Source organism: Panthera onca, chromosome D2 (assembly GCF_046562875.1).
Source record: "Panthera onca isolate mPanOnc1 chromosome D2, mPanOnc1 haplotype 2, whole genome shotgun sequence".
Taxonomy (NCBI): domain Eukaryota; kingdom Metazoa; phylum Chordata; class Mammalia; order Carnivora; family Felidae; genus Panthera; species Panthera onca.
In genome coordinates, this window is record NC_138349.1 from 15,024,529 (window position 1) to 15,044,918 (window position 20,390).

Genomic DNA, 20,390 nt, shown 5'->3' on the forward strand with positions numbered 1-20,390 from the left:
TTCATTCTGTTCCCACTTTGTACAGAGCTTTTCCTTTGAAATATTGCTTTTCTTTTTGATAACATTAAGAGGAAAAAATTAGTAGTTTATGTAGTTTTAACAACTTTGAAAAGGAAGCTAACATTATTATAATTAAACAGACATACACTGGATCATTTTTTTTCTTTTAGTTTTCTGAAGATATAATTAACATACAGAGCTGTGTAAGTTTGAGGTGTATGGCATAATGACTTGACTTATATATATTGTGAAAATATTATCACAAGTGTAGTTAACATCCTTTACCTCACACAGAGACAAAAAAAAAAGAGGAAGAATGCCTTTGTGTGTGTGATGAGAACTTTTAGGATTGACTTTCTTAGCAATTTTCAAATATAATATGGAGCATTGTTAACTATAGTCATCGTGTTGTACATTACATACTCAGTACTTATTTATCTTATAACTGGAAGTTTGTAGCTTTTGACTACCTTCATTCAGTTCTCCTTCCCCTGCCTCTGCTAACTACAAAGCTGATCTTTTTTCTTTTTTCCATGAGTTTGGTTTTTGGTGTTTTTGTTTTGTTTTGTTTTGTTTTGTTTGGGGGGGGGATTGGTTTAGATTCCACATAAAAGTGAGATTGTACTACATTTGCCTTTCTCTGTCTGACTTATTTTACTTAACATCCATGTTGTTGCACATAGCAGGATTCCCTTTCTTATAGCTGAATATAATGTTGCAGGAGCGTCTCGGTGGCTCAGTCGGTTGAGCATCTGACTTCAGCTCAGGTCATGATCTCACGGTCTAGGAGTTTGAGCCCCACGTTGGGCTCTTTGCTGACAGCTCAGAGCCTGGAGCCTGCTCCGGGTCCTGTGTCTCCTCTCTCTGCACCTCCCCTGCTCACACTCTGTCTGTCTCTCTCTCTCTTTCTCAAAAATAAACAAACATTAAAAAAAATAATAACGTTGCAGTGAAAATGGGGGTTTAGGTATCTCTTTGATAGTGATTTTTTTCCTTCAGATTTATGCCTAGAAGTGGAATTGCTGTATCATATCGTTCTGTTTTTCATTTTTCAAGAGAAATCCATACTGTCTTTCATAGTGGCTGTACCAATTTATAGTCCTAGTACAATGCACAGGGTTCCCCTTTCTCCACATCCTCACCGCATTTGTTTTTTCTTGTCTCTGTGTTCCATTTTAACAGGTGTGAGGAGATACTTCAGTGTGGTTTTGGTTTCCAGTTCCGTAACGATTAGTGATGTTGAGCACCTTTTCAAGTACCTCTTGGCCTTTGGAACATATTTTTTGGCAAAATGTCTTTTTAGGTTCTTTGCTCATTTCTCATGGAATTATTATTTTTTTGCTATTGAGTTGTAAGAGTTATTTATATATTTTGGACATTAACCCCTTATCAGATAAATGATCTGCAGATATTTCCTCCCATTTCATAGGCTGCCTCTTCATTGTGTTAATGGTGTCCTTTGCTGTGCGGAAGCTTTTTAGTTTGATGTCCTACTTGTTTATTTTTTATGTTGTTCCTTCTATCATGTCCAAAAATTCATTGCCAAGGCCCCTGTCAAGGAGCTTCCAGGTCAATTTTTCTAAAACTTGTGTATAATACAGGCTACTTTAAGAGAGGAGTAAGTGGTCTGGACCTCATGTGTTGCGTTTTATTATTTTTATTATAATTTTATTTGACACTCAGGAAGAAAGAACTATAAACTTTTATTTTTTTTAATTTTACACAACTATAAAAACAGCACACATGTTAAATATGAACAGAACTTTGAAAACAATGAAATGCTAAGTTAATAACATTAATTTAATGTAAGGGGTACTAGTTTTGTGGAAACTAAATTGGTTCTTACAATTGGAACATAGTTCTCTGTTTCAGCATGACTGCTTTGGAGGATAGCAGGCCTGGGTTCCTAGGTGTCCTGTGATGACTTAATTGTTCTGCCATTTTCTTCCACTTGAACTTACATGAACCGTTTGTTCATATATCACTGGCTACGTCATTTCAGTATTAAGTACACCTCTGCGCCTCTATTCTTTTTAGCTAGAGATCACAAAGCACCATGCAATGCCAAGGCAAGTGGAAATGCAGGTGGTAAAATTATGTACCAATATCTAGCCTTAAGGGCCTAACCCGGAACACCCAGAATTTGGTCATATCAGTTTATTTTAGATTATCACTAAGAATGCATCATTTAGAAATCTCCTGTGCAACTCTAGACCTTCGAGAATATGAATCACTGTTGCTGATGGGCCCAACAGCACGACATTAAAAGTCTGAAAAGCGGAAAAGGCTGGAAGTGTTACCGAGGCCTGTAGGCCCTGGTGATCCTGTCAGAGCACGTGGTGAATATTTCATTTCTTGAGTCCTGAGGAGTTAGCGTGTGAAAACAGGGGAGCCAGAGGGAAGCCGGTCTGGGAAGGTCAGGATGGAGAAAATGCACCAGGTGTGCTTGCTAAACCAGGGATGTATGTGCAGCCGCTGGCTTCTTGTGCTGCTCGCCCGACATGGGCTGGATGTCTTGTTTATTGCCTTTCACAGTAAATTTTTGGATTCAGGTGTCGTAGCAGAGACGTGAACCTGAGGCATAATAGGGTTCTGCCTGGTGGTGCCACCGTATCATTTTGTGATTTCGGACTTTTGCGTCCAGGGATTTCTTAAAGCAAGACCCATCGTCAGTAAAACAGGAAGTGTTTTTCTTTCCCTGAAATGTTAGACTTGCCTTGTGTGCCGTGTCCCGGTTTACATTTAAAAAAAAAAAAAAAAAAACATTGTAGTGAGAACGTTTACCATGAGATTTACCCTCTTAACACGCTGACCCTCGTAACTATAATACAGCACTGCCAACTGTAGGCACGAGGCCGCCCTGCGGATTTTTAGAACTTACTCGTATCGAAGACTTGATGCCCCTTGAATAACAACTCCCCGTTTCCCCCTCCTCCAGCCCCTGGCCACTACCATCGTACTGTCTGTTTCTCTGAGCCTGAGTGTTTTAGAAACCTTGTAAGTGGAATCATGCAACGGTTGTCCTGCTGTGACTGGCTTATTTCACTTAGGATAATGTCCTCAGGGTTCATCCCTGTTGCCACCTAAGGCAGGATTTCCTTCTTTGTGTAAGGTTGAATAACATTCCATGTGCCCTTTGGACGTGTACTAAATGCACCACTCTGTCTTTTAGACCCACCCAACCCAACGGACCCCTTCTCCTCTCTTGTCAGTTCTCTGACCTCTTGTAATTTCCCAAATGCCTTCATGGCTCCCATCAACTGGGGCACAAAGAGAATGAAGGGGGAACGCAAGCAGGGGCTGAATAAGGCCTGAGCAGGAACTTGCTGGAGGAGGGGCAGGGGGCAGGGCTCCCACAACCAGCTTCATTTCCTTTGTCTACTCATCTTTTGACTTTGTCCGTTGGGCCTGGCCCTGCCAGTCCACCTGGCTACTGCAGTGGGCCTGGCCTCCCCCGTGCTCTCTGTCCAGGCCGCACCGTGGGCAGCTTGGCAGTGGACAGTTCTGTTTTCTCTGAGCATGAGCAGAAAGGGTTTGGGCAGAAGGCAACGTATGTTTTGTGAGATTCCTAAAGCCTATGTTTGGAAGCCCATTGAAATTCCATCCAGAATACTAGCTGAATTTTTCTAATCTGCAGCCTCAAGACCCGTAGATCCCACATTTTGTGTGTGGCAAGTTAAGTGGTAATTGAGGTTTGCAAATTTTCACGTAATTTGTTCTGGTTTTCTTCCAATGGCCTGTGAGCTAGAACTTAAATACAACCTCGTCGTAGCCGCTTCTTCCTGTTTAGGGAGCTGGCATAATATTTTGTCTTCTAGGCTCAAATAACCATGTAATTACTCTGTAATCATATAGTAATTAGCATGTACTATATGCATTTATTACATAATTATATTCCTGGAGGAATTGCATGGCAATTATACTTACATTCAGCATATCATTTTATATACTGCATAATGAACAAGTATATAATTTGTTGCTTTTTTCTTTTCTCCTAATTTCAGTTTACCGATCAGGAGCTGGAAACTTATTCTCCTGTTGCCTTGTTTACACGTAGTCAGGCAGGTGCCTAAGCAACCTTCCCTCGTTTGGCCTCGCTCCGTACCGCCTAATTATGCATCTGAGGGAGCACTAGGGACCTGTGGGCTGCCCTGGGTCCCCAGCCTTGGCACACCTTCTATTTTCTCCTTGTCGTGAACTCATTACCTATTCGCTTCAAAACACAGAGTTGATCAGAGCTTGCCGCAGCGCCAGGGAAGAGGCCGGATCTCGGTGAAGACAGACAGTGTGCGTGGCCAGGCGCCCGGCACTGCGATCACACCTGCCTTTCTCTCCTTTGCAGTGGAGCACGTTCCCAAAGGGAACAACTGCCTGGACGCCGCCAAGGCCTGTAACCTCGACGACACCTGTAAGAAGTACAGGTCCGCGTACATCACCCCGTGCACCACCAGCATGTCCAACGAGGTCTGCAACCGGCGCAAGTGCCACAAGGCCCTGCGGCAGTTCTTCGACAAGGTTCCGGCCAAGCACAGCTACGGAATGCTCTTCTGCTCCTGCCGGGACATCGCGTGCACGGAGCGGAGGCGGCAGACCATCGTGCCCGTGTGCTCCTACGAGGAGAGGGAGAAACCCAACTGCCTGACTTTGCAGGACTCGTGCAAGACGAATTACATCTGCAGGTAAGCGGGCTCCGGCAGCCGGGTGATTAACGAGCCGGCGAGGAGAACCTTTGTGGCGGCTTCGGTGGCCAAGCTCCTGTTTTCTGAGTTTCAGAAATGGGAGGGGGGATGGGTGAGGCTGAGGGGAGGGCAGGCGGTGGACCGGATTGGCCAGAAACTGACCTCTGCGTTGACACAGGGTTTTTCAGAAGCTGGTCAGGAAGGTTCCTCTCGTTAACCTGGGGAAAGCTTTGAGAGGTGCTTAGTAAGCACAGAGGGTCACCTGAGGCCAGGTGACTTAAAGGCTTGTGCTGGCTCAGCAAAGCTCTGAGCTGCTTCCAAGGATCTTAACGGGTTAATTGGGTCAGGGGAGGGGTGGGCTGCAGATATGGGGGCTCTTGACTGTCAAGGTCTGAAATCTGGGAGAGACCAGTGAGAGGCACTGTGTCCAGCCCTGAAGAGAACTTCCAGAATGCCTGGGTCTGTTCTGGGCCGTTGCGTCATCCCTGCGGCTAAGAAAAGCAGGCACCCTCTTGTTCGGTCATGCTTCTGGATCTCAACCCTCATCAGAACCCTCTGCTAAGCCCTGCCTTGTTGCTGAAAACAGTACCTTCCTTTTCCTTTTTGGCCACATCGTTCATTTATTTTAATGTCTGAAGGAATCCACGAACACATTCTCCGTGTTAAAAAAAAAATAACAAGGAATAAAGAATTAGGTAGCTGCCCCCTCCCCTCTGCTCCCACTTGCCCTCAGCTGCCACTGTCAACAATTTGATGTGTGTCCTTCTAGAACTTAGGGTTGCATTCAGTTGCTGATGGATGCAGGCAGATTTTGATAAGCAGAGACCTGAGTCTTTGCAGCCTGAGGCGATGATAGTGTTGCCTTCAGACGTGCAGGCTGGATCCCGGGCTGGAGGTGCGGACGGGGCGTCATTTTGATGACAGGTTCAGTGTATCCACAGGGTAGAGCCAGGAGCCTCCAAACACCATCTCTGACAAAATCCTGTGCACTCAACAAATGTTCACAGGTGGGCAAGGAGATGAGAGTGTGACTGTGTACTTGTTTTCTTATAGGCTCTCCATAGAGCAGAGAGCAACGGTGGAGGCAGGGGGGATGTCATATTTTGAAGATACTGGTGAGCTGAGTTTCTGGCCAGTTTTAGTCTGATAGAATGACAGCCCATTCTTCGCTTAAACTAGTTCCAATAGTGAGCAAAGACAATTAAAAATCCTCATTATCTGCAGGATTCCTCCCATGCTGAAGGTTTTTCTGGAAGTAATGTCTTCCCACTTGTTGTTGTTATTGTTGGGAGCAGGTGATTTACCGTGTGGGAAGAATGTAGATGACCCTTTGTGCCCTGGGATGAGCCAGGTGCTCCCACAGTGCACTTCTCCAAGGACTCTCTCACTCCGAGGCCTCAGCTCCCCTGAGATTTTCTTAGCTATCGGCTAGAAGCAGGGACACATTTTGCTAGAAGGAAGGGGCAGAGCCTGTGTCCAGCCATAACCTGGGGAAGCTGGTCAGCCAGGGAGTAGAAGACCTCCCTGCAGGAGATGAATGTAGCTGAGGAGCAAGGCACAGGGAAGAAGCTGTAAGAGCTGGTTGGGAGAGAGCAGAGATTAATTTTTTTTTAAGTTTATTTATTTATTTTGAGAGAGAGAGAGAAAGAGGGAATGTGAGTGGGGGAGAGTCAGATCGAGAGAGAGAAAAAGCAGGCGTGTCAGCATGGAGCCTGACGTGGGGCTCGAACCCAGAACTGTGAGATCATGACCTGAGCTGAAACCAAGAGTTGGACTCTTAACCGACTGAGCCACCCAGGCGCCCCAGGAGCAGAGATTCTGAACTGCCCTCCTGCGAAGACTCCCGGATCTGAAACTCAAGTTCCTGTGCCCCCTTTAGTCTTCAAACAGAAGAGATCCTTCTTCTGGGTGCTGGACTTGGCTGAAAGCCAGCCAGCTACAGCTCCTCCCTGTCTCTACAGTAGATGTTACTGGTGTTCTCTGATGGGTCCAAGCCAGGTGGCCTCAAGACAGGAAGCTGTATGGGGAGGGCGCGGAGCTGTGGGCGAGCCCAGCGAGCCGTGGCCGGGAGGTGGGAGAGGCGGGTGATGATGGAGACTTCCCTTATCATTGTGAGGTTTGTCTCGCAAGCTCCGCAGGAGATCTGTGACCTCTCCTGCACAGGCTGAGGGCCCATCCTGAGCCCATTGCCCGGCCTGCTCTTCTCAATGTAGAGAATCCTTGGAGAGCTGGTGTGAATTACCCAAGTGGGATTGCTTTTCTGCTGAGCTGTAGTGAGAAATAGCTGGAAATTTGGGAACTTGGGGCGTTCTGGGGGAGATGGCAGAAGGAACGTGCAGAGAGCAGGGGTCTCAGACTGATCTACTGAGAAAGTTCCAGGAATTATTTGTGTTTTGAGACAGCCTCAGCAGCAGAGAGTGGCCTCAGCGGAATGGGGCAGAAATGTACGGGGGGGACAGCGGGGACAGTCCTGCCTAATAACTGACGGTGCCCCGTCACACCGAGGTGGGGGGTGCAGTGACCGCGGCTGCCATGCAGTGGGGTGGTGGCCTGAATAACTGAAGGCTCTTTGGAAATCCAGATGCTGGATGACCCAGGGGCCCTACCAAGTGAAATTTGTCTCAGTGGGAACTGATGGGCTTTGTAGCCTGTCTTGAGTCTTCCCTGGGAAGGTGAATCAGCAACTTCCCCGGTGGTACCCATCGCTAAGTTATTTAGCCTATAATTTCTTTCCAGAGCCTCGACTTCTTACTGAGGACTACCTCCTCCCTGTCAGATGTGGTAAATGTAATTTAAGCTGCTGGGGAGACTAGGGGTGTTTTCTTTCATCAGATTTTATTAATCTTGTCTTTAATTTATGCCTTCTTTCGGTCTCTCCTCCGTCCGTCCTGATGAGGCCCTTGTAGTTACTACTGCCCAGAGCAGCAGCTGGTACTCCCAGGAGCTGGGGCTGCCTCGGGGTTTCGCGTTACAGGTACCCTGACCCTTACCCACTCAGAGAGAGGGAGGCACCGCGGATAGGCTGACTTAAGACCTCCTTGAAGTATTCCCAAAGGAAAGGGACAGCGAGAGGAGAAATTGCTTCCTAAAAACAGTTTTCTTTGAAAGCTCACACTTTTCAAATGCTCCGTTTCCATCTCTACATCGGCAGCTGTCAGAGCTGCTCCGGATCATTAAAACTCCCCTGCACTTAATAGTTTCCAACTCGAGGCACACGGGCTCCTTCCGCCCGGGTCCAGCGGTGCCTCTGCACAAAACCCGTCTCTCTCCTGCCCTGTGCCTTCAAACAGACGAGTCGCAACTTGAGCCTTCCCTTTTGACTCTTTTCTTTTTTTTCCTTTCCCTTTTAGAGAAGCTGACTGGTTCCTTTCCTCTTGGGGTGGTTGGGGCCTCCAAGCTTGTCTACAGAAAAGCAAACGCAGAGGTATTATGAGGAGGGCGTGATGAAAGTTAAAAGGCTCACCTTCTTCCCCTGAAGCACATTGCCTCCCTTGCCAGTTGACCCTCTGATTCCTTTCCTTGGTACCTGGAAAGCCAGGAAAAGAGGGAGCTTAAGGCTACTGAGCAGCTCACCGCCTGTGGCTCTCGGTGCTGCCTCATGGTGTCGCTGTTGAGAACGACCTGGAGGAGGCTGGGTGGTTTGGTGGCTGTGCCCTTCTTGGGCCATTCTGCACAAGCCATAAAGGTGCTGCGTCCTGGGGCACCAGGGGAACTTTGTTCCTACTCAGTATATAACCAGTTTCCCAAAGCATTGACATTGTGCCCTGGGGGTGGGGCCCTAACAGGTTCCAGCCAGAGCCAGCCCAACGAGTTAAACATGTTGTATCTGAGACTTTTCGCTTCACCGGAAGTATGTTTGGAAGTGAATGTTGCATTCCTTCTTTCCTCCCTTCCTCCCTTCCTCCCTCCCTTCCTCCCTCTCTTCCTGCCTCCCTTCCTCCCTTCCTCCCTGGCTGCGAGATCTAGTACCGTTGTCTGTAGGCACAGTGTGCTATAGCAGATCTCTAAAACTCATTCATCTCGTGTAACTGAAATTTATACATAACTGATTAGCAGCATCCTGCTTCCCCCCCCCCCCCCACCATCTCTCGGCACCCGTAATTCTGTTCTTTGCTTCCATGAGTTTGATGATTTTAGGTACCTCATATAAGAGATATCATGCAGTATGTGTCCTTCTGTGACTGGCTTATTTTGCTTAGCATAAATTCCTCCAGGTTCATCTATGTTGTCATGCATTGTGGAAGCTCCTTCTTTTTAAGGTGAAATAGTGGTTGGTCAAGGATATCTCATTCCTTCTAGAAAGATTCTGATAATGCTGAAGCTCAGAAGAGAGGGTATCAGGGCCTCCGAGCCCTCTGATCCCAAGGATTTCGTGGGGCCCGGCAGGAGATCTGTTCACTCCCCTGGGACCCTGGCTCTGTGCCCCCATAGTTTCCAGGAGTGGTGGCTTTGATCAAGTCACCAGGTATATGGTTCTGTCTTTCCCCAGGGACTGAGGATTCTATAATTATGTCCTGGAGGCCTGGTTTTTGTTTTGTTTGTTTTTAGCAGAACCAGGAAGGCCTCTCAGGTACAGTTCCAGAGGAACAGCGTATGTAATTTTCAAAATACTGCCCTAGCCAGCACCACTTTTTCACCCTGGGGCTGACTGTGTTATACTTCGAGGAGATGTGTTGTTGTTAATCTATTAACTGGACAACCGGAGAACACATCACAAAACCACGCAGCAGATTTCTGCTCCAGTAGCTTACTTGGGCTGACAGTGTTAGTGCACCTTTAAAAGGTGAGGAGTGTTTCATTTGCCTGGAATCAGCTCTCCTTCCCACCACACACCGTGGTTCTCAGAAATCAAGGACATCCTCCACTGCTTCGGCTGCATTCCCGAGTTGAAAACTGGATTCTGTATTACTGTATCTGGGCTTGTCTTGACATGCGGCAAACACAGGAGAAAATGGCTCAAAGGATAATTAATGCCTAAAACTAGATGGGTAGATTAATTTGGTACTTAATTTTATTTTACGCTGATTCATTCACAAATGGAAATCAGCAATTAGACAATGCAAACTTTTGAACCATGGAAAGAAAGGTTCGGGAATATGAGAAAATACAAGTAAAACATTTTCCAGTTCATTTGAGCAGTTTTTACTTCAAATGATTACATGGGTGTCTTTAGCAATGCATTCGGAGTGCCGAACGGCTAGGTTTTTAATGTGCCCCCACCTGCTCGAGCAGCCTGCCGCCCAGCCTGTGTGCTGGGAGCCCCCTGGACCCTTGAGGGGGAGCTCCTGTGTGCAGGCAGCAGATTGATCAGGATCCTGAGAAGAGCAAGGATGTCCTCCAAAATCCGCTGCCACATTCTTTGACCCCAGCTTCCTGTTGGGTCTTCCAGGCCCCCACCACCCCCAGCCTGTGCACTGAGGAAGCCAGTGGCCGTTCAGCACCAGCTAAGCCTCATCCGGGCCTCACCATCGTCTGGGCTCACAGGGGCAACCCGAGCTGTGAATCAGGCGAGAGCCTGCTACAACTTGCTCTATCTTGTCACCTCGTATCTCTTTCCTTATCTCTCTTTTGGCAGAGGCCGGTGTGGAGCCATTTGTCTGCCACTGCTGGAGCCTGTCGCTAAAAAATGCCTGTCTAGATTTACATCCCATTCTCTGTCTCTCCAGCCAGCCCCTTCCCTGTGCCTGCCCAAAGCTCGGAGTCCCTGCTTCAGTTCCTTTGCTCCTTCCTTCACCTGCCCACGTCCTCACCAGACTCACTTTTGCCATTCTTGGCCCCGAGACAGAAAGAATCACAGACTCCTTTCTTTATATTTGCACATTCTGTCAGTTATTAGATACATGTGGACACATGGAGTCTTGGCATCAGAACCATCTTTTACCATCTTTGAATTCGTGAAAGTGAGTAGAAGAGAGATGGAATGCAGTCTGCCCAGGAAGCCCAAAGAAAGAGCCCCCTATTTCTTTGGGGAAGGAGGTGTCATCGCGGAGGGTCTCAGGAGCCAAGGGCATCATGGGAGAGAAGCAGGGAAAGTCAAGCAGAAGGAAAGCCCTGGGTTTGGGGATGATACAGTGATAGAGGTGGGAGGTATGGGCCTGGAGACTCTCCTGGAGGGAGAAAAATCAGTGTGATATAAAGGCAAGGGGTTGGGAACCTCCAGTGCCATGTTGAAGTATTGACTTTGTCCATCGAAGCTTTATGAGGGGAGAGAAACATGGGCAGCTGAGCCTCAAAGGGCTTCTGGGTTGTAGGGTGGAGGAGAATCAGCTTGGGAAGAGTCCAGGGAGCAGGTGGGAGATTCTTGGGGTGGACTGGAGGAGAGGTGACCAGGAGAACAGAATGATAGTTGGAAAACTTGAGGCACCATGGAAGGGAGGACTTGAGGATTTGCTGAGCACCTGGCATAGACAGAGGCTAATGTGGGTCTCTGCAACCTGGTGGCCTGGCAGATGATGGTGCTAGTAGCCAGGATGGGGAACAGAAGAAGGAGGGATGGACTTGTCTCTTGAGTTAGAGGTCGGGGAAGAAGACCATGAATGGTTTGGGCCATGCTGTGTTTGACACTTTCATGACTCTTTCGGTCCATGAGAGAAACCTAACTTAAGCTTCTAGGGCATTAACTCATAGGACTGGGAAGGCAGGGTCATTGAACACGACCAGAACGGAGGGCACCGTGTCACTAGCACTGCACTGTTACCTCGCTGCTCCCTCGGCCTGCATTTTTCTCCTGTCCTGTTTCTCCACGAGTGCTGCCACCCGCGAGTCCAGGCACATATCCTATAATCTCATAGTTAAAGACAGACAGATGCCTCCCCACTGCAACCTGTTAGAAAAATTCCATTTAAGGACTTTGATTGGCCTTGGTTGTGGCATGTGCCCATCCCTGGCCCAGCCGCTGAGGTGAGAGGGGATGTATACTTTGACCCACTGGAAGCCACGGTCAGCAGAGTCTACTACTAGAGGCAGGGAAGGAGTGGCTAAGCTCAGAAGAAACCAGATGGGGTCTGCAGTGCACAAGGATGTCTGTGTTCTGCATGGAGATGAAAGGTTCCTACAGCCAGGCACTTAGAGGTAAAGGCACAGTCCTTTCAGTGGCCCCAAAGTCCCACAGGAACTGTCCCTTTGCCCTTGTCTTTCTGGCCTCTTCTCCAGCCATCCTGTCTTGGATGTCTCTGCTTCCTCGAATGCACCAGGCAGGTCCCGCCCCTAGACCTTTGTTCTAGCTGTTCCCTCTGCTATAACCACTCTTTCTCCAGATGCTCCCAAACTCCCACACCTCCAACTCTCCTTAAATCTCATTTTAATGAGGCTTGCACCACCTCCTATTTAATGCTGTGTGTCCCCTGCACATTCCCAACCTTATTTTGCTCTCCTTTTTCAAAGCACTGATCACCTTCTAACACATTATGCAGTTTACTTATTTGTTTTGATTATTGTTTTCCTCTTCACTGGGATAGAAGTTCCACAGTTAGGATAGATCTATGATACATCCTAAGTGCCCAAAACTGTGCCCAGGAAAATACCCTGTTCTTACTAAATGTTTGCTGGATAGGTAAATGAATGGATACATTTAAAACATGAATGGGTCTCAGACAAGGGGCTAGGAGTAGATTTTAGAATGATCAACACAGAGGTTGTTGAAGATACATCATAGGATTTATTTCCCAGGGAAAGGTGGTGAAAAGAGAAATAGAAAATAGACCAAAGACTGAACCTTACGAACACAGGGTTTATGGTAAACATGTCTAAAGAGATGTTATAGAGATTAGAAGTTAGAGAGTTGGAAAACCAAGCAAAGTCCTCTGCAAATCTGAGGGAAAACAGAATTTTAGGAAGAAAAGTGTGGTGAGCATGGGTGTCAGTCACTTGGAGGCAAAAGGAGTAGAACTCAGAGTAACACTGGTTTGAACACAGGAAATCTGTCCATCCCCCCAACCACTGTTTGTCCATCCATCCATCCATCCATCCACCCACCCACCTATCTGTTCATCCATCCATGCATCTACCCACCTGTCTCTCTATCAACCCACCTGTCTATCCATCCATCCACCCACCTGTCTGACCATCCATCCATCCATCCATCCATGCATTTGCCCATCCATCCACCCACTCTCTGTCCATTTATCCGTTCATCCATCTGTGCATCCACCCACCCATCTGTGCCTCCATGCATCCACCCACCCATCCGTCCATCCATCCATCCATCCATCCATCCATCCATCCATCCAACTGGCCAGCAGTTATTGTGCTGGGAGTGAAAACCCAGCTTCTCACCTATAGTGCAGCAAGGAAGGCAGGCACACATCCAGTCATTACAGGCTGGCGTGGTAGTCTGTGGCCAGGAAGATAGAAAGTGCTACGGGAGAACAGAGTGAGAACAAAGGTGAGAACAGCTCACTCAGAGTGGTGGGTCAGTACAGCTTCCTAGAGGAGCTGCCATCTGGGCTGGAAGGATGTACAGCCTGGGAGAGAGAAGCGTGGCACTGATGGGACAGGGGCCCAGGCCCGTGGGTGTGAGGAAGGTGCGATGTAAGCGACAACCCAGTCACCACGCTTTGATGATAAGCAGCACTGAGAACGCTGCGTAAGTGTGGTCTCTAATCTGCCCAGCTGCCTTGCGGGGGGACAAGGCAGCCCATGGGCTCCAAGGCAGCCCATGGAGCAATGAGCCCAGGGATGGCCCAGCTCCTGCATGGGGGAGGTGGGGGTCAACCGGGTCTTGCTAACTCGAAAACCTGGTTTCCGTCATTTTTTTCCAAATGATTGTCTTTCGTGACAAGAATACAATGTTCTCACACTGTTCAGCCTTACTGCCTTTAGTTCCAGGCAAGCAGAATGATAATTCCGGCCAGCCTCTGAATCTAGACACTCTTCATGGCTCAGTAACTAAGACAGCATCAATTTTAAAGACAGTTTTAGCAGACAGTGAGGACATAATGTCCGTCAGAACCCCCTAGCATCATTTAAAGAGAAATCTACTCAGGTAATACATGCTCATTAAGCTCTTACTTTATCTAATTTCCTTTTGAGCACTCATTGCTTATTACAGGGAGCTTTCTCTGTGACAGCTTACTGATGACAAGAGTTGTTTCTACAGGTAGGAGAAAAATCCTCTTGTACCACACTGGTTTGTTCTGTTGTTGTTGTTGTTGTTGTTGTTGTTGTTGTTGTTGTTGTTAACTCAATCATTCACTCAGGGCGCATTTATTGAGCACAGTCTGTTTGGCCTCGAGGGTCTCGATGTGTGAGTCATGTGCCTGTCACCCAGTAGCTCCCGCCTAACCTGGTCATACTCCATAAGTCCCTGCCAAACTGTCATGGGAGTTCAGAGTCCTCAACCCTCACCTACCCCAAGGCAGCAGAAATCAGGGACCTGGCTGTGTACCTCACGGGAGATGAATTCTTTGCTGTCACAGAGTGACAGCGAGCTCTAAATAATCCGTGGTTATGTCACCAGGTTGGGGTCACCCAGGTGTTTGCCTTCCTACCTTCCCCCTGCCCTGTGGCCGTGTCATTAATCAGAGGAAAACCTCCATCTTGTGAATAGCGTCATGACCACAGCACTGGTAAAAATGGTGGATGAGAGATGTGGAGGCCTTCTCGGAAGTGCTGAAGTCGGGATGGGTGGGAAGGCCCTAGAGGTCAGCTGCTGGCAGCTGAGAGGAGCCCCAAACGATCCCCTCTGCTGCTTTGTGAGGCTTGTTCCTCTTCAAAGGGGACCCTCCTGTTCTGCCCAGCAGCCATTTCACATACTAAGCCCGTGAAGTTCACAGGCAAGCAAACTGGCTTTCTCCTCGAGCCCACCTAAAGCCAACCACATATTTTATGATCTCTTTCTTTTTTAACTCCAAAGGAAAGGGTTGCTTCCATTTCATACAGCTCTTTTTGCAAACAGTTTTATCCACTGAGCAAAGAATGGGAAAGGGGAGACCTCAGTGTTCCCGGGGGGCTACCCTCTCATCCAGACCAATAAGTTTTTGGGGTCCAAGGGCATCCTATGCTGACCAGCCTGCTGGCCCCATAAGCTGAGGCTGTTACCTCTCTGTCCTTGCCGTCCACAGGAGACAAGGTTTCTGTTAGTCATGCACAGTTTGCACTTGACAGAAGTACCCACGGTCCGTGACCCAGAGCAGTCTCATTTCTGTGTGAGGAAATCTGCCCCCTCGTTTGCGGGGGAGCTATAGTGTATGACTCGCGCCTGGGTCTCATAGCCCGGCTTGGAGCCCTGCTCCGCCCAGGAGACCCCAGATCCCCACTCAGGCATCACCCCAAGTTAGGTATCCCACAGTCACATTGGCATTTACATTTCTATGGGGTATTTCCAACTCAGTGAATGGGAAATCGCTCTGTAATTTCCAAAAGCAATTAATTAGGCAGAAAATTTCGCATCCAAGAAAAACAAGAATTGAAAAGAACCATCAGTGTGAAAAGTTGCACACCAGGCTGGAGTTGGGCCTCCCCCCCCGCCTCTTTCCCAGTGGTTGTCAGTGTTGTTGGTGAGTGAGGTGGACCTAGGCGGGCGTCCTGGTTCTGCTAGGGCATGGGCAGCTGGTATCTATGCCAACGAATCAGCAGTTGGGGGTGCCTGCCCCCCAACACAGCAAACACTCAATAAGTATGTCCCTTGCTCTTTCCGTAAGTTGTTATCATAGAGGACCAAAAAAAGGAAAAAAAAAAAGCTGGAAACCCAGATATAACATTCCCTTCCCCCCAGTAGCATGCAGAGACCTTTAAAGTAGGACTGGTGGGTGGAGGGGGGTAGATTCTTACTGGTTTACACTTGTATGCACCCACGGCATTGAGCGGCATGTGGAAATGCCAAGGCGAGGCCGTATTGCCAAGCTTTCCGCATCACCGTCTCTCCAGTGTGGCACCGTCAGGGAAAAGCACGGGGGAAGAGGCGGGGGTGGACGGAGTCCAGAGGTGTTTGGAGCGTGTGTCATCCCAAGAACGTTCCTGTCCGGAATAGACAATTATTGACATACAAAGATATGCAGTGAGACACGGGCGGAGGTGGCCACGAGACTGTTGGGCCTCAAGTGCTAGATTCACTATTGTTGCAATTGAATAGGCAGTGGGGGGACCCCTGGCAGCCTCCAGGGGCACGTGCTACTTCACCCAGAGTCACTGTGGATAAAGGGTTCTTAGAGGTGCTTGCGTCTGAGTCAGTGATGTGAGCGATCCAGCAAAGGGCAGTGACTGACTCAGTGCCACTGAGACCGATCCCTCCTGTCCCCTGGGTGGTTCTGTGCTGTGAATCATCCTGTCAGCCCATTAGGAAGCAAGCCACGACTGGGGGCAGAGTGGCTCGTTATTTAGGAACCCAGAATCTGCAGAGCTGGGGACAGGATGACAGGAATGTGTGGATGGCGGTGACGGTGATGAAGGTGATGACGAAGAGGGCAGCATTTGTGTGGCATTTGCCGTGTCCCGAACACCGTGCTGAGCGCTTCGCCGCAACCCCCGAAACGGGGCTGTCGCCATCCCCTGCCCCCTCGTCACAGATGAGGAGTTCACACAGTGGTGTCCCTGGAACGAAAGCCCAGAGGGGGCCGCCTGCTTCTGTCACAACCTGTGTGCCCCTTGCAAACCGCTCACATACTTTTCCGAAGACGCTCCGTGAGTGTGGAGTCGAGTTATTCCATTTAAAACAAAAATTTTAAACAAGAGACCTTTGCGTCTTGTCAGGAGAGGCCTTACGTGCCCCTCACCAGACATTTTTCACTTCTCGTTAAAACAGTGGTTTTCGTGGGGCGCCTGGGTGACTCAGTCAGTTAAGTGTCTGACTTTGGCTCAGGTCATGATCTCACGGTTCATGGGTTTGAGCCCCGCGTCGGGCTCTGTGCTGACAGCTCTGAGCTTGGAACCTGCTTCAGATTCTGTGTCTCCCTCTCTCCCTGCCCCTCCCCCGCTTGCTCACGCTCTCTCTCTCTCTCTCTCTCTCTCTGTCTTTTCTCTCTCTCAAAAATGACTAAATATTTTAAAATTTTAAAAAATAACAGTGGTTTTCAAACTTTTTGGTTTCAGGGCTCCTTTACACTCTTAAAATGACTGAGACTCCCAGGGGTTTTTGTATGCGTGGGATAAAATCTATTGACACTATATTGGGAATCAAAGGTGAAGAAAGGTTTACATATTTATTACTTCATTTAAAAATGACACGAAGAAAAAAAAATAACACCAAGAAGCCCTGTTCCCTGTTACCATAAATAACAGAACAGATTTTTATTAAAAAAAAAAATCACTGTATTTCCAAAACAAAACAACTTAGGGAGAAGTATGGCCCTGTTTTACACTTTTACCATCTAGTGTCTGGCCTCAGGACACCTGGAGCCTTATACCTTCTATCTGCTCAGGCATTCACTCTTTTGCAGCATCCCACCTCATGGGGCTTCTGGAAGAACAGGGCACTCTCGTGAGAACACGGGAGAGAGAAAGGGAAATAAGAACTCAGTATAGGAAGGAAAATAGCTTTGACCTCACAGACCCTAAAAGGCTCTCTGAGATTGCCAGGTTCCCTAGACCTCATACTGACAGCTGCCACAACAGAAGGACCAGAATAATCTTGGGCTAGATGGGTGTGTGTGTGTGTGTGTGTGTGTGTGTGTGTGTGTGTGTGTGCGCGCGCGCGCAAACATTCCTGCCGCACCCTTGAACTAAGACACCCTGAGTGTGTGACAGCCCGTGCCCAGCCCATTCACCTCCAGCAGGTCAGCATGGTGAGGCTGGGCCGGGTAGGAGCCGGGTGCCAGAGGTCTTGCAGAACGGCTGCAGCACGGCTGAGAGCTTCCGGTCAGCCGTCACTCTGGGGCCGTGTGGCAGGCTGGTGCACCGGGCCCAGCTTGGTTTCTTGCTCCGAGAGATGCCCTTCTGACAGGCAGCACCTTCACGGACAGCCCTTCCTTCTCCGTTCTGGCATGCCAAAGGGGTTCAGTGTCACGTTCGGCTCAGGCAGGCAGAACTCTGGGCAAAATCTGTCTGTGTCCGGAAAGACTCACTGGCACTTTTCCCCTAGGTAAGAGCTCGTATCACAGGTAAACTTCTGCTCCTTGGAATGCTGGGTGGGGTGCTACACCTTGATGTGAGCTATCTCAGGGGATCATTTGCCATGGCGAGAGCTAATGGATTATAATGACATTGGACCAGGGGTAACCCTTAGAGTTGCAAATGTCAGGAACCTGGAGGTTGGAGGTTTTTTTGGTGAGCACTCAGCGGTTGAAATTCCTGCTGGAGAATTAGCTGGTTCCATCTGACAGCTTTGAACTTCTTAGGCTGGACGTCTGGGGAGAGGGAATGCCCTCTCTCCAAGAATATTCATTCCAGCAAAGGAGCTTGACACTGCTAGAAACCTTTCTAGAAAACCTTTCTCTGGAAATAGACAAAAGCCAATGGGAAATAACCTCTTCCTCGTCCCAGGTTCAGAAACCCAAGTTAAAACATTTTTAGCTAAAAATAAGGTATATGGCTTGAAAAAGTGTGCTTCTTGCTTTGCATACTGGCCAGTGGTTGGTTCATTCACTGGCTCTGCAGGACTGGAGTGCCACATGCTTTGAGGGACCCAGAGGATCAGACGCGAGTGAGCCATCAGAACAGAGTGAACCCTCCCAGGAGAGGGAGGAGAGCTGGACTCAGGAACTTCTCCCAGGTACCCCCGCTCTGTAGCAGTGGTTCTCCAGCGTGAGCCTGCTTTGGGATCAGCTTCTGATTCCTGACGTCTGGGGTGGGGCTTGATATTTTGCACTTCTAGAACATTCCCAGTGGTACTGCCTGAGTCCACACTTGGAGAGGCACAAGAATGTGGACCAAGTGACATTGGCGGAGGTGTCTTACCCTGCTTTCAAAGGGGTCTACGCAGCTGGGGGTGAGAAGGAGCTGCACAGCCAGGTCAGACTTGTTGGGCACTGATGAGGGTCAGAGAGGATAGTACCCTGTGGCTGGGCTGTGGGCTGTCAGCCCCACGGTGGCAGCAGCAGGGCGAAGACAACGCTTCAGAGTTTCTGTGCTGCACTAACGTCAGGCTCTCCTCGGAAGGCTGTGGGGATCCGGTGTGAAAGGCTCTGACACCGGCCTGAGTATTAGCTCCTCAGAAACCAAGGACAGTGAGAAACGGCTGCCATGCGTCCAGTAAGTCACTGCCTGAGCAGCCCCTCTGCCAGGGGACAGTGGCCTCCTTTGCACAGAGGATGTAGATGGTTCCTTATTCATAGGCCGAGCTTGGCCTGCGATTGGAATTCATTGGGCGGAGTGATGGCTGCAAATGCAAAATAAAACAGAGGGCTTCAAGGTAATCGCTTGGAAAGGAATCCTCCTTCCAAACTGACTTTGGAGCAATCTTTGACCCGAACTGTTCAAATGAAGACAGCTAACACGCTGTGCTCTGTGTTGCTCTTGCCACGTTTTCCAGGTGGAAGCATCTGTGGTTGCAACGAGTGTGGATGGGCAGTGCCCGTGATGGGGTTGTAATGTGCATTACTCAGATACACACGCATGCTTCTGATTCAGAAGTGCTGTGGTTCCACGGGCCGAGGTGTCCTTGAAGCTTGGCCTGTACAGTGCACGGTGACGTCTCAGCCCTAGCTCACTGCCGATCGTAAGAGAGGGAAAGTGATGGTACAGGTGGCGGGAGGCCAGACGACATATCCCGAAGGAGCCCTTTGTCTGTCTTTGACCCTATTCCCCCATGGCCACCACCTCACACACGGTGTCTTGCACTGGAGGTATTCAGTGGTCCCTGGAAGGTTGAAGCCCTGTGCCAGCTTGTGCTTGGGACTGGACAATGAAGCCGAAGAGGAGCATCTTTGCCGCGGGTACCTGGTTGCCAATGCACCCTTGGGAGTCCACCCCGAAAGCCCCAGGCGCAGGGCTCCCTGGGCTGCTCCCCAGCATCCCCAGGCTCAGAGAAGGCAGAAGCGGTGTTTTCCGGGTATACAAGAGGTGCCACCAAATATCGTCCACAGGATTCTGGGAGACTGTCCTCTTGAGGGAGCTAGGCTAAGTGTTCCTTGGCCACATGGGGCGCGTGTGATGGCCTCAGGTGGCTTCCGAACCCAGTCGAAGTCCTATTTGCGTGCAGAGTCTGGCCCTCGCTGGCTGAGGATCCTGATCATCTCCTGGATTCCTCTATACCTGCCCTTTCATGTAAAGGAGGAGAGACATGTGTCCCATTACCTGCTCCTAGGCCTGTGGTGGGAGAGAAAGAGCCAACATTGCAAAGTGCCTTGAGAGTCATAACAGTAACATTCCTATTTAGCCTTTTTCTGTGCCAGGAAGTGGGTTCCAGGCCTTAATCCTTCTCGCAGCCCTGTGGAGGAGACGCTGTTAGTGTCTCTGCCTTTTCTACACGGGGAGATGCAGAGATGAAGCACGGCAGCAGGGGCAGTGGAGATTTGAACGCACGGTCTGACGTCAGGGCTCCTGTTCCTTCCCACTATGCCCACACACAAGCTCTGGGGAGGCTCCACACGCGGGTCTGCTTTTCCGGGAGAGGCACCCAAGGAGATGGTCCCAGCCAGGCCAGCCCCTACCAGGCGCCTTCTGTCTCCAGCCTCAGGAATGTTCTTTGAGGTCAGGAAAAGGCTGGTTGGGAGTGCTATTAACTTCTCCCTGTGGGCCTGGGAAGCCCCAGTTTTTGTACCCCTCATTTCCTGATTTCAGTGGTACCCTCTGGGGTGACTGTATACACAGCCTGGGGAGGAAGGTGCTCAGTGAGGG

General features: G+C 49.2%; 1 protein-coding gene across 5 annotated transcripts in view; it reads left to right on the forward strand.

The window, feature by feature from the left end:
• The window catches only part of GFRA1 (GDNF family receptor alpha 1), a 210,952-nt gene that overhangs the window by 142,678 nt on the left and 47,884 nt on the right, over window positions 1-20,390 (forward strand). For all 5 annotated transcript variants that reach the window (XM_060641398.3, XM_060641397.3, XM_060641400.3 and 2 more), the window contains one exon: window positions 4,343-4,679. In XM_060641398.3, coding sequence (XP_060497381.2) covers window positions 4,343-4,679 — 337 coding nt within the window. The remainder of the gene's footprint in view (window positions 1-4,342; window positions 4,680-20,390) is intronic.